Source organism: Perca flavescens, chromosome 18 (genome assembly GCF_004354835.1).
Source record: "Perca flavescens isolate YP-PL-M2 chromosome 18, PFLA_1.0, whole genome shotgun sequence".
In the NCBI taxonomy this organism is placed as follows: Eukaryota; Metazoa; Chordata; class Actinopteri; order Perciformes; family Percidae; genus Perca; species Perca flavescens.
In genome coordinates this window covers 28,347,223-28,363,811 of record NC_041348.1, presented here as the reverse complement: position 1 = coordinate 28,363,811, position 16,589 = coordinate 28,347,223, and the positions used below count along the sequence as shown (strand labels likewise).

Below are 16,589 nucleotides of genomic sequence, written 5' to 3'. Positions count from 1 at the left end.
GTTTATTGCATGTTCCTGTGTTACTGGATGAAGCCATTTAGCAAAATTGTTTCTGCAGTAGAAATCCTTGTGATCATTTAATATTTATTTATATTTTTTTACATAGCCCTTTTACCAGATTAATAGCAGTTATCAACATTAATGCTGTTGTTGACAAGATTAACGTTATTTTATATGATGAAGGACTGGATTAGGTGGTTTTACATGATGTTTGAAAATGTATTGGTATCAATATAAACACAAACCCACTGGAATAATACAGTGGTAGTTTTGCATTTCTTACATGAGCATATGATCAAGTTTTCTTTCTGTTATATTATTTATGATCATTTCAATGTTGTAAAACTGCTGTAAAATACTTTTCTGTCCAGAAGGGGGTTTAGTAGATTAACTAGTAGCACAATGAGAAACATAGATGTAAGAACCTGACATTCACATGACTGTTTGTTTGTTTTTATAAATGAATGAGAATATAATATATAATATATTTTTCTTTGTAAACTTGCTGTCAGGCACTTTATTAAACGAACACGCCGACTTATTGGGACTTTGTCTTATTCACCGTGTCCCGCAGAGTTAGATAAGTCCATACATACCCTTCTCATCTCCGTGCGTGTCGTAGCTCTGTCTAGCGCAACACCAGAAAAGCACCGTTGTTACTCTTAGCTCCTCACCACGGGGCTTCTCAGGTGCTGCGTGCAAATCACTCCGCCCAAGTAGCAGAAGTAGCAGTGCTTCGCCTTCTGAGAATATAGTTCCCAGTTTATATACAGTTCGAAGACGGCTGTGTCTCATGGGACCTTGTTATTTGTACACGCTGTGACTATACAAATCACAACATGTAAATAGGAAAATGTTGGCGTTATTTTGTCACTTATTGGGAGCAGTAGGCTAGATTGAGCAGGTTACCTCCAGGATCTGTGCTGTGCTAGGCTAGATGGAGCAGGTTACCTCTAGGATCTGTGCTAAGCTAGGCTAGATGGAGCCGGTGACCTCCAGGATCTGTGCTAAGCTAGGCTAGATGGAGCAGGTTACCTCCAGGATCTGTGCTAAGCTAGGCTAGAGGTGGGGGCGTCAGACAGAGTTACGACACACACGGAGATGAGAAGGGTATGTATGGACTTATCTAGCTCTACGGGATACGGTGAATAAGCTAAAGTCTAAATAAGTGGCCGTGTTCCTTTAATTTTATTGATTGATATATGTTTGCTTGTGTAACCAGGAAGCTCTCAGGGTTTCTGGCTCAGTAGTCTATATCCTCGACGTTCCATTTCTGGGATTGCTCCGTTGTCGCAGGAAATCCCACCGGATGCATGTCTGTCGCCGATGTCCGTTACCTTCTGCTTTCTTTGTGTTGCAATTTTAAACTCCGGTGGATTTATGAAGACTATGGTTAACTGATCTCTGCAGGGTAAATCCAGACAGCTAGCTAGACTATCTGTCCAATCAGAGGTTTCTGTTGCACAACTAAAACCACTTTTGAACGTACACACGTTCCACCAAAACAAGTTCCTTCCCGAGGCTATATCGCACCGTCTTCGTTCGGAGTTTAGCTCCACCCATGACGATTGGGATTGATTTAAATAAATGCCAATAAACCAGAGCTGGTTTTTCTCCTATCCCAGAATGCTGTGTGGACTAGCCAGACCCTCCTCTGCTCCGCAGCATGTGGAGGATGGCCTGGCAAAGCGAGACTACTGGCTCAGTAACACTGAGTTACTGGGTGCCCTTTTCTAAATCATCATGTGGAAAAGACAGCTTTTTCTGTTCAAGGTTTAATTTATAGATCCCCTTACTCTCATGACCTAAATGGATCATGACTGGGACAGTTATTTAAAGAGGGATCAGTCATGTCATGAAGGATCTTGTGCATATTATTGAGCTTTTATTGTATCATTGTTTATTACTGTTTTGTGCTGCTGTATGAATTTGAATGATGAGTTGAGAGATTACATGAATAAATTTTTACTGAGTTTTAAATTCATGTTTAATCTGTTTTAGTCTCTTATTACCTATCCCCCTCTACTGTTTTCTCCTACAAGAACAAATACATCACAGACAACGTCTCCAAAATGATTGGCCTCCCCACTCCTAACCTCTCAGACCTGAACAGAAAAGCCATCACACACAGATCTCACATCATAGCACATAACCCCAGACCCAAACCCTCTCAAACCATTCTTCACTGCTTCCATCTGGCCATAGAGACCGGACCCTGGCCTGGAAACAGGCACGCTATGTTAGGAGGTTTGTTCCTTCTGCCATAGCGGCACTCACAAAAATACATCGATAACTGCTATGTGTGTAGGAGCTGTGTGTACAGGTATGTGTAGATGCATCTGATGTATTTCATGAAGTCATGTTGTGGTTTACAATGTGTTTATGTATCTCTGATTTCCCCCGCGACCCGATACGGATAAGCGGACGAAGATGGATGATTTATGTGAGGCCTAGACAGTGGCAACAAATGTCCTTGGTAAAGGACAATAAATAATCTATCCATCTCTCCATCTGTCTGTCTGTCTATCTAACTGTCTGTCTGTCTGTCTTTCTTAGCATGTACAATTTTTTTCATATGCAATCATTTTGACATTTATGTCCTTGTTCAGTTTAATTCAAATATCATGTTATTGTCCTGTTGGTCTAGCAGCTCACCTGGGGGAGTGGTCACCCCTCAGTCCTTACCTCCGTGTCCCGGGTTCATGTCCGACCAGCAGGCCTTTTCTGTGTTTCGTGCCCCCTCTCTCTCACCCCGTTCCTATCTTCAGCTATCCTATCAATTACAGTAAAAGCCCGAAACATCATCTTAAAAATGTCCTGGTGCTATGAAAGAGCATGCTGGGGACTTCAGTTGTCTCATGAAAACCAAGTAGGAGGGGCATTTGCAGACTCGCACTAACTAATCACATCAGACATGTTCCTATTTTAGTTTGTGGTTGATGCTCATCTCTCATTTCGTTTACAGCGGTAACTGAACAACTACCCCTCTCCTTCACTGTCAGAGTTGGAGATGAAGTCACTTTGCCTTGTGGAAATGTGATAAAGGATCAGTGTGAATGTCACAGTATTACCTGGAGCTTCAATCATTTAACTGGGAAAGTAGTAGCAGATGTGGTTAAACAAGGGCAGATTGTTAAAAACTCCAAAGTTAAATCAGACAGACTAACTGTTACAGAGAACTGTTCTCTGGTTATAAAGAATGTCACAGAGGAGGATGCTGGTCTTTACCACTGCATACAGCCTGACAGAGCCAACACTGTTATTCTGTCTGTTGTTACCAGTGAGTATTGACATCATGTTTTTTCATTACAGTGATGAAGTTAATTTGACTCTTGTTGACTTTCTCTCATAATATCTCCAACTTCACCAGTGACTGAACAGAAGGACAATAACAATGTGATGTTAAACTGCTCTGTGTCGACATATGGAGGGTGTAGACACACAGTGAAGTGGCTGTATCATGGTAGAGATGTGGGTAAAGATAAGAAAGATTTGAAGACATCCCATTTTAACTGCTGGACCAGTGTGACCTTCATGACTTCTCATTTTATTTACATGTCAGAGAATTATAAGATGTTGAAGTGCAACGTGACGGATGGTCAGACTAGAAAAGTGATCACCTTCGACCTTCAGTCCCCAGGTGAGAAAACATGTGAGATGAGCTGTTTAAAATCACTTCAAACTGACGTGGAAATTACAAACTGCATTTGTTAATTTTATGTTTTTTTTAATGTAAAGTAGGGGAGAACAAAACAGCACCAAGAAGCAACAATTCCACCACAAAGCCACAACAAGGTATATTTCTTACATCACTCAACCATCTTCTTGTATGTCTGTCTGTTGTTTGATTCAGAGAAAGCATATGCAATTCTCTTTTGGCTACAGGATGTTGAACAGAAGAACAATCTTCATTGTACTTCTAGATTGGTGGTGGTTGTACATCATTGTGCCTGTGGGTTCAGCAGCACTCTTTATAACTGTTGTGGCACTCATCAGATGCTCTCTCTCTCTCTCTCTCTCTCTCTCTCTCTCTCTCTCTCTCTCTCTCTCTCTCTCTCTCCTTATGAAGCCTAAAGTATGAATGTCAGACCGACACATGGCTGCAAATGGAGATATTCACGTTGGAGAAAGCATGTTTGTTCTCTTTGAGCTACAGGATTTTGAATACAACAGAAAGCTGCAGCCCAAATATATATCATGTTTTTATTCTCTTCAGACTGGTGGAGGGCCATCATGGTGTCTGTGAGTTTAGCAGTACTCGTAATAACTGTTGTGGTGGTCAACATATGGATGAGAACTAAAGGTGAGAATATTCACAGATGTCATTTTTAGAAGATTTAATGAATGTCTAATGAACAAGAACAATTTATGAACGTAGATTTACATCGTGGAAACTAAAGTCTGCTCTTTTTTGTCTTTTCAGGAAACAGAACCCAGATGGATGGCAATGCTGTGAGTTTTAAAACTGAATAATAAAACGCTTGTGTTTGTGATATTTCACTATTTACAATAAGAATAAACAGTGCTGATTGGATTGTTTTGAGTCTAAGTGGCTGCAGCAACAAAGGAGATTTATTTGTTCCATTTGATCTCAGAATCTCCAGTGTGTTGTGTTGTGTTTTTCACAGGAGCATCATGATGAAGATGAAGGTACAGTGACCTATGAAAACGTTGGAGAACCTTCTGTTTCTATCAGACTCCACTGATCAACAACTTCAACATCAACTCACCAGAAAAAGAGAAAAACTGTAACATCATTTTGAGTCGTATCTAAAAACTGAAGTGTAACTTGTATTTCAGTTTAACAATTACGTCATGATGTTAGGATTTGACTCATTGCTTTTTTTTTAGGTCATGATGTTAGGATTTGACTCATTGCTTGTAAAGTTAAAGCTTTGCTCAAGTTTTTAAATCTCTGTTTATACTGTATATGTATTAGAAATTAAGATCAGAGAAACTTTATTGTCATCCTTTTACATACAATGCAGTACAGTCCATATAGGAACAGAAACATGTTCTCTAGTCCTGGTGCAAAACAAAAGAATGAACAAATCAACATAAGGTGAAAACAACAAGATACAACACAGTTACAGAACAAGATCCAAGACAAGGAGCAAACATTTAGTGAAATAATAGAAAAATATACATACATTTATACAAATAAATGGAAACAAATGTAAAGCAGTTCCCTGATAATATGTATGTAATATAATAACAGTAATCCAAAATAATTTTGTTAAACATGTTCATTTGAAGTCTATGTGTTTTTTTACACATTGTTGTGTGGTTTTGAATGAGCTTTCAGCCTTAAGTGTTTCTTTATTATAAGTGAGAATTATATAGTCTGCAAATAAATAAACTGCTTTATAATAACTCATGCATTGTGTTTTGTATAACTGTTTTGTATTTTACAGGTCAGTGTAAAGTGAATTATTCAGGATACATAATGTAACTCTCTCCTTACTGTTACTGTCCAGCAAAGATAGAACCTGTCATTGTTTATTTCTGGGGTCCTGCTGCACTCCAGATGGTTTCTGGTTGAAATTTCTGGCACATTCCCAATTTGGTTCAAATTAAATTTTTCAATATAGAGTATACTTTGTGTTGGTTTAACATAAAAAGATGAACAGATGATATGGACATCTTCAAGGGACGGTTATTGAGCGTTTTCTTTTCAAACTCTACATGCTCACACCTGCTCAATTTGACAAACCAGTTCAATCTCTCACTATAATTATACAGAGGCCCCAAATTCCATTCAATTAAACAGAAGTAAAAGCAGCCAGTGCTTGCGTTAAAACCCTTTCTGTCAACCCTATGAAAACCAAGCCATTTCTGAGCAGTGTTTGCTCCTGTCACATTATGACTCACCGTGGGCTCATTTTTCACTCTATCTGCAAGTCTGATATCTCAGATTAACAAGCACAACCATGAAAGAAGGAATTCCTGCCAGAAGCAGGAAGAGCTCCTAAATGTCTGTTGAGAATCTAGACTATATTTTGATCTATCAATGCCGCTGTCCGTGGTTCTGAAGTAGCAGATGGATTTCTTTGTTTTTGTTTTTAAGATTATTTTTGGGGCTTTTTTTGCCTTTAAAGTGGCTACAATCAATGTTCCTATGGTAACAATATATGACAATGATAATGTGGCAATGAAAAGGGGTTGCTCTTTGTGATGAACCTACAAAAGAATTATGAGCTGAATCTGCTGCTCCCTTCGGCTTTACAGAGCTTCATAGTGAGTTTCAGCTCATTTTTTGCTGTCTGTCCAAAAACTTTACTGTTCTGTTTCACACTCAGCGTTCTCAGAGCCTCATTTTCCAACACAAAAGGCTTTAAAAAGCCATTGTACACTCCCTGCTCAGCAGAAGTGTATAAAGTACTAGAGACCCATACTTGAGTAAAAGTACAAGTGCTCTATCAAAAAAGTGACTTGAGTAGAAATTAAAGTGCTCTTTAAGCACCACACTTAAGTAGAAGTAGTAAAGTTTTCAACATTTTTTGTACTTAAGTATTGCAAGTAGTTTAATTTAAAATAAAGTACTACTACTCAAGTACTGAAAGTAAAAGTACAAGTATTGTGTTATTTAGTTATTAAAGAAAGCAGTCAAAAGTTTGAATATCATGTTGTTTGTATTATTTCAAAGGTTTAGCCAAAGGAATTAACAAATATTAAATATATTATATTATATTAAAAATAACAAATATTAACAAATACTGAAAATGTACAATTATCACACTGTGCCAGAGGTGGAAAGTAACGAAATACATTTACTCACGTTACTGTATTGAGTAGTTTTGTAGTGTATTTTGTATTTTTCAAGTAGTTTTTAAAATCGGTATTTTAAAATGTACTTGATTACGTTTTGAGTGAAGTATTGTATCGCTACATTTCAAATCCCATCCGTTACTGAGTAAAAAAACCCCCGAAAGGAACAAAAAAAATTGCGCCCGCAATGACTACACCAGACAAGCTCTATCACTCTGCACCCATGGTTTGCGCCAGACCATAGACTGTAATGCACCAGCATTCTTTTTTTGTACGAACGTATCCAGCTTCTTCTTCTCTGGTTGCAAGTTGCAATTAATAAGATGTAGAAGAAGAACTGCAATGTGTCGGACCCATAGACAGTATAAGAAGTGGGACCCGTTTATATACTTTGAGAAACGGCTAACCCATACACAGTATATAAGAAGGTCGGACTGAAGAAATTACTATTATAAGTATTAAGTGTACAGCTTGTATAACAGTGTAAATGTGCTCTCCCCTCAAAATAACTCAACACATAGCCATTAATGTCTAAACCGCTGGCAACAAAAGTCATTACACCCCTATGTTCAATTTCCATAGAGGCAGGCAGATATTTATTACATCATCACATAGCCTTCACCATACCGTTTTATGTCAGTTAGCCTAATAGCTGGTTTGATTTGCATTGAGAGATGATCTTATGGAAAGTACCCCATGCCAATCTCTAGGTATGGTGAAGGTATCTATTTTAATTCTAAAGGCCAAGGGAACTTTATCAGGATGCATAGTATCCTGGATCCATGAAATAACTGGCCTTTAAAAATAAACATCTGCCTGCCTCTATGGGAATTTAACATAGGGGTGTACTGACTTTTGTTGCCAGCGGTTTAGACATTAATGGCTGTGTGTTGAGTTATTTTGAGGGAACAACACATTTACACTGTTATATACAAGCTGTACACTTAATACTTTATATTGTAGCAAAGTGTAATTTCTTCAGTGTGTCGCATTAAAAGATATAATGAAATATTTACTAAAATGTGAGGGGTGTACTCACTTTTGTGAGATACTGTAAGTGTGTAGAAGCTAGCTGCTATAGTCTGGGCTTTGAACATTAGGGTCTAACCATAGACTGTTAATATTTATAATCATAATTAACAGTTTGGGTCTAACCCATGTATGGAGTCAAAAGATGTGATTTGGCCTTCATTTGCATTATAACTGTTTATGTTTGTGAAGAAAGGGATGGCCTCAGAACTAACATTGTATGGTACTTTCACTTTCAATTGATTGTTTAAAAACGTTTTATGGGATGGTATGAACTATAATTGCACATTTTACCTTTCTAAGGGTCTTACACATCAGGTGTGACATTTGTTATGTTATTACATGTGTATACATTTGTATATATGTTTACATTTGTATAGATCTTTCTTTAATTACAAACAAAATAGTTTGGGCTTTATGAGTCCTTGTCCTATTTTCACTACATAGGAGAGATCCCCCTTGTCCCCGTTTTACAGTTTTATTTTTATGTAACTAAGTAACTTTTACTTAAAGTACATTTTAAATGAGCTACTTATTACTTTTACTTGAGTAATTTTTCAGATAGGTATTTTTACTTGTACTTGAGTAATATTTCATCAAAGTATTGGTACTTTTACTTGAGTACAATATTTTAGTACTTTTTCCACCTCTGCAGTGTGCAAGTAAAATGAACATCCTCTCCAGCACAGTAACGATTAAAGCCCCAAAAAACGTATCACACACTAGCTAGTAACGTGTGATGAACAGGAAAGTTAGCAAGCTAGCAAGATCCAGATAAACTAGCAGCTTCACATCTCAGGGTCAAACGGTTAACATGCAGGACTCACTGCAGACTCAAACAACTCAGGAATACATTAATCTGCTGCAACAATAACTATATAGAAAGAGTACAAACTTACATTGCGTCTGACTTCTGAACGGGCAACCGTAATGAAAAGAAACACGACGCGATCTCTGGGATTGCTTACGTAATTAACTAACGTAGCCGTAACTACAAACCCTGTAACCTCCAGAAGTCTCCGTAGCGTGAGGAATTCACAACAGTAACGAGTAACGATGCAGCACATTAAAAATGTATCGGAGTAAAAGTATTTCACTCATCGAAAATATGTACTCAAGTAAAAGTGGAAGTAGGAGATAAACATAATACTCCAGTAGAGTACAGATACAGCCTTTTAGTACTTAAGTACAGTAGTGAAGTAGTTCTACTTCATTACTATACAGCTCTGCTGCTCAGCAGCCAACAGCAGACAGACTAGCTAGTGAACAAAGTGGAGCATTGAGCAGCCAAAGAAACACCACTATAATACAGTTAATGACAGAAAACATAAAAGAAGGTATATTTATTTGACAATTTATAAAAAAAAATTGAATCAGATAATGCTACATTTCCCTGAGGGAACACACACACACACACACACACACACACACACACACACACACACACACATACATATATATATATATATATATATATATATATATATATATATATATATATAAAAATATATAGGAAAAATATTTTGGCTGTACATCATTCACACAAAGAATTATTTACACTTTTACAAAGTTAACACCAGTGGTGGAATGTAACTAAGTACATTTACTGTACTGTACTCAAGTCCAAATGTTGAGGTACTTGTATTTGTACTTGAGTCTTTTCTTTCCATGCCACTTTCTACTTCTACTCTGCTACATTTCAGAGAGAAATATTGTACTTTTTACTTAGCACTGCTACCTAATCAGAAGCAGAGTATGAGGGCTGTTTGGAGCAGTTTGTGAACAGGGTTTTCTGTTGGAGATGGTAAGTCCCTTTGGGGGGGATTTTGGGCTTTTTCACTTTGTAAACATATTACATGCACAAAAAAGACATATAACACAATAAAGGAAAGGGAAAACGCCAAAAAGCATACTATGAGCACATTAAAATGAAAACAAGTGAAACTAATAATGAATGTGATGTTTTATTTAGGAGAATTACATTGTGTTCAATCATACCCAATATTTCCTATATTACAAGCAGATTTTCTATGCTGTATTCTGTTAAAATGTCCCCCTCCATTTACATGGCGTCACCATGTAGCTTTTTCTCTGTATTTTAAGGACATCGTTGCACGATCGCGTTTGCAACTCAACTTCCTCAGAACTTTTTTCAAGATATCATAAACATCATTGTCACAAATGTAACTGAGAACCAAGTATTAGATGAAAGAAGACTGTGGAAATGTACGTGGAATCCTGTTAAATCTAATATCTTCGTTGATCAAAAAAAATCAGCTCATATTAATGTTTCTAATGTTTCATACAGCATTGTATTGAGAATTAGATATTCAAATGCAAATACCCCTGTGGACAGAGAGTGAGAACAACCATGGCACCCCTTTCTAAAGGCATTCTATTAATGCAGGTTGTGGGTATAGACAGGAAGTGTTTGACTCTGAAACAGCACTGTAGAAGTGACACGTGTTGTGTTGTGGTTTTGGAGGCTGGGTGAGTAGAGACGATCACTGTCAACTCCCACAACTCAGATCTCAGCTGATACTCTACAGGTTTATTAATAACTTTGACCTCAAGCTTCTCTTGTTGAACTCGTTGAACTTTTGTCTTTTATCTCCACACTGAACCACATCTGGCTTTTTGGCTGTTTAGATATCTACATGAAATTCAAAAAGAGGAAAAGTTGATCTTCCTTCGTGAATTCAACAAATGACAGAATGAGGAAAAAAAGAAAAAGAAGATTCAGTCACTATAAGGAAGTGACACTTACGCAAAAGGGGAAGTAACCGCTGTATCTCTCCTCAAGAAGTCAGAAACGTTGACAGTCGAGGGCGAGAGAACAAGAGAGAGAGACGGAGAGGCACGATGGCTGAATTCAGACCGATTCAAATAACTTTATTTGTGATTCTGCTGCGTCAGTTTACAGGTAAGGACCCAAAACACACACATGACTAAAAGAAATGTTAATGATAGTATTTGAATAACTTACATTGATTTAAGTGAAACGGCCAAGTTTGCTGTTTGTTTTGAACATGGTGTGTCGAGTGGATTAATGTGCTGATCTTTGTTGTTTTTTTGTAATAATCCTCCTCAAACATAACCTAACTATAAACATAAATGCCAAAATCTTATCTCAGTTATTTTTCTTCTAATCTTCAACAGTAGTAGCTGGACAAAACCTCCTCTACATCACTGTCAGAGCTGGAGATGAAGTCACTCTGCCTTGTGAAAATGGGATAATTCAGGACAACTGTGACAAAACTACTTGGCTTTCTAGTCGTAAAGGGGAAGCAGCAGCAGTAGAGCTGATAACGCTTGGACAGATTAAAGATGAGATTCCCAAAGCTAAATCAGACAGACTGAGTGTTAAAGAGAAATGTTCTCTGGTTATAAAGAATGTCACAGAGGAGAATGTTGGTCGTTACACCTGCAGACAGTTCAACAGATCAGGACAACAACAAGGTCCAGATGCTGTGGTTCATCTGTCTGTTGTTACCAGTGAGTATTTACATCATAATGTTTACTAACTATCTTGTTAGAACAATATACTGAAACATGACAATAATTATGATTACAGTGATGAAGTTAATGTAACTCTTGTTGTCTTTCTCTCTCAATATCTCCATCTTCACCAGTGGTAGAACAGAAGAACACTGATGATACAGTCACCTTGATCTGCTCTGTGTTGACTGATGAGTGTGATCACTCAGTGAAGTGGCTGTATGAGGGGAATGAGAATGTCGTGGAGATAACACCTCATACCTGTTCAGCCAGTGTGACATTTCCTCCTCATCTTCATCAGGAGTTACTGAAGTGTAACGTGACAGATAAGAAGAATGGAAACACACTGCAATTTGATGTAACCCTCCAGTCCTCACATGAGAAAACAGGTACAGTTGGATTTATTTGATGAATTTTAACTTTTTCTTTCTTGTTTAGTCTCTTCAGATAGTAAATATGAAGTATTTTAACACCATTTGTTGTGTTTTGTTGTTTTACAAAAAAATCAAAAAGAAGCACAACAGTGGGAACAGATAACACACAAAAGAATGACACTTACTATCATACTCTCTCTCTCTCTAAAATTGTAAGTGTCAAATGTAAGAAAGAAAACAAGCAAACAAAACACATTAAAAACACATTCTCTCTCTCTCTCCCTCTCCCTCTCCATCGCTCTCCCTCTCTCTCTCTCTCTCTCTCTTGCTCTCTTGATCCTTATGAAGCTTGAACTCTATCTCTCTCTCTCTCTCTCTCTCTCTCTCTCTCTCTCTCTCTCTCTCTCTCTCTCGATCCTTATGAAGCCTGAAGTATGAATTATCTACACAAGTCTCCAACCTTACCTTGCTGTTGGTATTTGTTAATCCCTCGTAATGTGGTATAGAAAAAATTACAGATTTCTTTGAAGCGTTTCATTAGAGATTGGTGAATTTTCTCAAACCATAATCAAGACAATGTAGCAACGGGTTCATTAGATGGTTAAATTGTTTAAAGACACAATTATGAACGACATTCAAAGTAAGATTCAGTTAATGTAGCCATGATGTGAGGTGTGTTAACTAAGAGATACAGATTTGTACCAACAGAAACAGATTTACTTCACAAAGTATGTTTCAAAACGTTTACAAAAAGCACATATAGTAATATTGTAGTTGTTATTTTTAATCAAACATGAAGCTGTAACCAAAATGATTTTATTCTCCTTCCAGATTGGTGGGTGTACATCATTGTTCCTGTGGGAGTAACAGCACTCTTAGCAGCAATCATCATTGTGGTAGTCATCAGACGGAAGAAAACTAAAAGTGAGAACAATCACAGATTCAACTTTTTTAACAACAGGGTTTTAATAAACCTGGAATTTCACCGTGGAAGCTAAAGTCAACTCTCTTTTGTGTTACCAGGTAACAAAACGCAGACGAATGAAAACATTGTGAGTTTTAAACCTTAATAATCATATTTTTACATAGATAAACAGTGTTTGTGGTAGTTCTTCAGTTTACTGTGTTGTATTGACATAAACCAGTTGCAGCAGCAAAGATCTCCAAAATGACCTTGCAATCCAATATCAAATTTAGAATTTAGCTTGAGAGGGACATTCAGGGAAAAATCAGAAGAAGTAGATGTGCATGTGTGTCGGTACGTGATCTGTGCTGCCTGCACAATCCGTTATATTCTACTACGCATAAATACGTAGTAGAAAATGTGACTGTTTCCCTACACTATTTGTATCAAGCATGCGTTGAAACACTTGACGGCCAGGCAGCACAACTGGTGGAGTATTTTTGTAGGCTACATTTTATGTTATTCATTATGCAGTTAACGGCGGGTCTGTTTTATAAAGATATTTAAATGAAGTACTTATTGTCACTGATCCAAAACCGCATATCGACGTCCGTGTACTAAGCCTTGGCGACATTGTTATTTTTGTGACATGTAGTGTGGGGATGTTGTGATGTTTTCACCTTATTACGAGGTGTTACGTGGTAGCCAATTCAAAATAATGAAGGAGTTGTTACATGTTACATGAACATACACCATTTTGGTTAAATGTGGAATGAAGTCTGAGTCTTCCTGTCACTGCAAAGCTTCAGTTTCCTCCACACTCCGCTTTGCGAGAGCTGTGAAATGAATGAAATTCCCGCGGTGCAAAGGTGCGCAAGCGTGGATGAGATCTTGCAATGTCGTAAACAGGATTGTCATCTGCGCATGCGCAAACATCTTGCACATGCACGGATCCTGCAGGCAGCACAGATCGCGTACCCACATATACTATAATAATTATCAATAGATGTGTATGGAAAACCTTAACCAGTCTGTGTTTGTCCAGGGACTGAGATTGAACCCTGCAGAGACTCAGTCTGCTCCAGAAACCAGTCAGGACATGGTGAGATCACACACACACACACACACACACACACACACACACACACACACACACACACACAGTTAAAAAGCTCTAAATGTCCAACTTCCCTCTACCACAGAGAAAAAGAGAAGTGAAATCCTGCAGCTAAACTACACCCCCCAACATGTTACTGAGCAGCCATGATGTTTTCTTCTCTGTGCAGGCTGATCCTGAAGGTGGTGTTTTCTACGCCTCCGTCAGCCACACCAAGAAGAGCAGCAGTAGAGCTCAGGTCAGCTGTCTGATTGGTTATAGTGATGATGTTACTGAATCAAGATGCTACAGCCATGTGAGCTGTCTGATTGGTTATAGTGATGATGTTACTGAATCAAGAGGCTACAGCCATGTGAGCTGTCTGATTGGTTATAGTGATGATGTTACTGAATCAAGAGGCTACAGCCACGTGAGCTGTCTGATTGGTTATAGTGATGATGTTACTGAATCAAGAGGCTACAGCCATGTGAGTGGCTCTGTGAAGCTGCACAGTGCTGCTTTGAGCTGATTGCATCATGCAGCATGCTAACCACATCCATGTTGCTAACGTGCTGATGCTAAGCAACTGTAATCTTTGACATGGCCACTATCTTAGATCAGAACCTTAGCATGCTAACATTTGGTAATGGACCTTTTTCACAGCAGACATTTTGACTTGTCATAGTAGGAAAAGCAAAGTTGAAATTGATAACCTTAACGATGGCTCAGTTCCATCAAGTGTCCCAGTAAGATATTTCAGTGAGTCAGCATGCACAATACCAGGACCTCTCCTAAGTGGAATGCAGCCATCATTAATGGTTTTGAATACACCTGCGCTTTTCCTACTATGACATGTCAGCATGTCTGCCGTTAAAAAAGTCTATAGGCATTAATCACAAAGTACAGCTGAGGCTGGTGTTAAAACGTATTGAAATTAACAGTTTTTACCAGAAAATTGCTAAAGGAACAATGTTACCAATCATCCTGAGGGGGACCTAACTTGAAAGGCAACACATGCACATTATTGAGACATTTTACTTTAAACCAAAAATGTCAACCTCATGGTTACCTTCAGCTTCCTTTGTGTTGGTGTTCTAACCTCTGGTGGATTTGTGAGGACTATGGTTAACTGCTCCTCAGATCTCTGCAGGGTAAATCCAGACAGCTAGCTAGACTATCTGTCCAATCTCAGTTTTCTGTTGCACGACTAAAACAACCTTTAAACGTACACATGTTCCACCAAAACAAGCTCCTTTCCGAGGTTATTTTGCAGCGGATCCGTGGCTCTGTCCGGTGCTAAGACAATTGTGATTGGTTTAAAGAAATGCCAATAAACCAGAACATGTTTTACGTTTATCTGTGTTTTAAGCCCCCAACACACCCCAACGTCTCCTTCCAGGCTGGAAGGCACTAGGATTAGGCAATGGTTAGGTTTGGGTTAAGACGCAGTGCCCAGGATGGGTGCTGCGAGGGGCACGGGCACAAGGTGACTTAGTGTTAAGGTTAGGGATAGTTGCCTTGAAGTCAACGGTCACAGCGCGGCCTTGAAGTGATTAGGTTATGGTTAGGGTTAGGGTTAGGGTTAGGTGCCTTGAAGTCAACGGTAGCGGCGCTGCCTGAAAGGAGACATTGGGGGCTTAAAACACCTTCAAGCATGTCTTACTCCCAGCCTGGAATGCTGTGTGGACCAGCCAGACCCTCCTCCACAGCGCTGTAGAGGAAGGTCGGGCCATCCCCTAACCTTGCATTGCCAAAGTCTTTTAAGATTAATTTTTTTCATTCATTGTGTTGTGTTTGTTGTAATTCGTTGCATAGTTCATGTTGTTGTGTTTATATGGGAATACGTACTAATAATCAACATTTCTGTAAATGTGCCAGTGTTAGCCAGCCAGCTAATTTTTCAAGTATTCCTTAGGCTAGATGTTTTGAGACTAGAGCAGCAGCAAACAGCAAGACACATGAGTACGGGTTAACATTTACAGACGACAAGACGCCATAAAGACAGCAACAGCAACAACATAAGCATTCTTAAGAAGACATGCAGAGGAACAGGAAGCAGAAAGACATCAACAGTTTCCACATTCAGTACGCATAGCCATGCAACAAGCAAGCAACTAAACACAGCCGCGTCTTGTCCTGCTGTGTCATTATCATGTGTTGTGCTGTTTCCCTCTCTTTCCCCAGGCTCGGGGTAAAGATGCTGATGCTGATGATGATGCAGTGACCTACAGCACAGTGAAAGCTCCTCCTCCTCCTGCTGCAGCCTCTGCTGATGTCAGCGACCTCTACGCCACCATCAACAAACCAAACCAATAAGACAGCACAGTGTAGTTACAGCTCATAGCATTACAGGTATTTACATTGATAGTTTATTAAAAGACCGAGGACCCTGTCTTGCACCCCGGGCTAGCGCAGCGCAAATCTCGATGCACTTGTCTTTGCTAGTTTAAGACCAACGCAGTTGTCAATTTCCCATCCAGCGCCCGCGTCGTTTAAATAGCAAATGCACCTGCGCCTATCCATGTGCCCATGGGTGTGCTGGTCTTACAGGGAGGTGTGTTCAGGTGCATTCTTAGCGTTTTGCTATCTCGAGGCAGCGGGAAGTGATCGCGCCATTGACCAACAAAAAGTTGGTCTAAAGTCAATAGCATTTCATTGTTATTTTAACAGCAAATTAGTAAAATGTGCCTAGGCTCATGCACAGTGCGCGCACACTATGCTTGTTACACACACAGGGAAATGCAGCAGCACACAAACATGCAAAAGATTGCAAATAAGCCATCATAATACCAATGCGCCAAGGTAATAACATGCCTGGCTTTTAAAGGAAATGGGAGATGACACTCTGATTGGTTTATGTTATGCCCAAAACACACCTATGAATTCATGCCGTACGCTTGAATTGTTAAAATAGGGCCCC

General features: G+C 38.9%; 1 protein-coding gene across 1 annotated transcript; it reads left to right on the top strand.

Annotated features, from left to right (window-relative positions):
• Window positions 1-10,578: 10,578 nt before the first annotated feature.
• Window positions 10,579-16,159, top strand: LOC114573716 (uncharacterized). The gene is made up of 8 exons (XM_028606029.1): window positions 10,579-10,720; window positions 10,957-11,292; window positions 11,430-11,684; window positions 12,501-12,593; window positions 12,693-12,721; window positions 13,619-13,675; window positions 13,860-13,928; window positions 15,854-16,159. The coding sequence occupies exons 1-8, from the start codon at window positions 10,660-10,662 to the stop codon at window positions 15,983-15,985; spliced, it is 1,032 nt and encodes a 343-aa protein (XP_028461830.1). The 5' UTR covers window positions 10,579-10,659; the 3' UTR covers window positions 15,986-16,159.
• The last annotated feature ends 430 nt before the right edge of the window (window positions 16,160-16,589 follow it).

Coding starts and splice junctions, on each gene's coding strand:
- LOC114573716 (XM_028606029.1), top strand. CDS start 10,660: ATGGCTGAATTCAGACCGATTCAAATAACTTTATTTGTGATTCTGCTG. Junction 12,594..12,692: donor CAGACGGAAGAAAACTAAAA/GTGAGAACAATC, acceptor TTGTGTTACCAG/GTAACAAAACGCAGACGAAT. Junction 13,929..15,853: donor AGAGCAGCAGTAGAGCTCAG/GTCAGCTGTCTG, acceptor CTCTTTCCCCAG/GCTCGGGGTAAAGATGCTGA.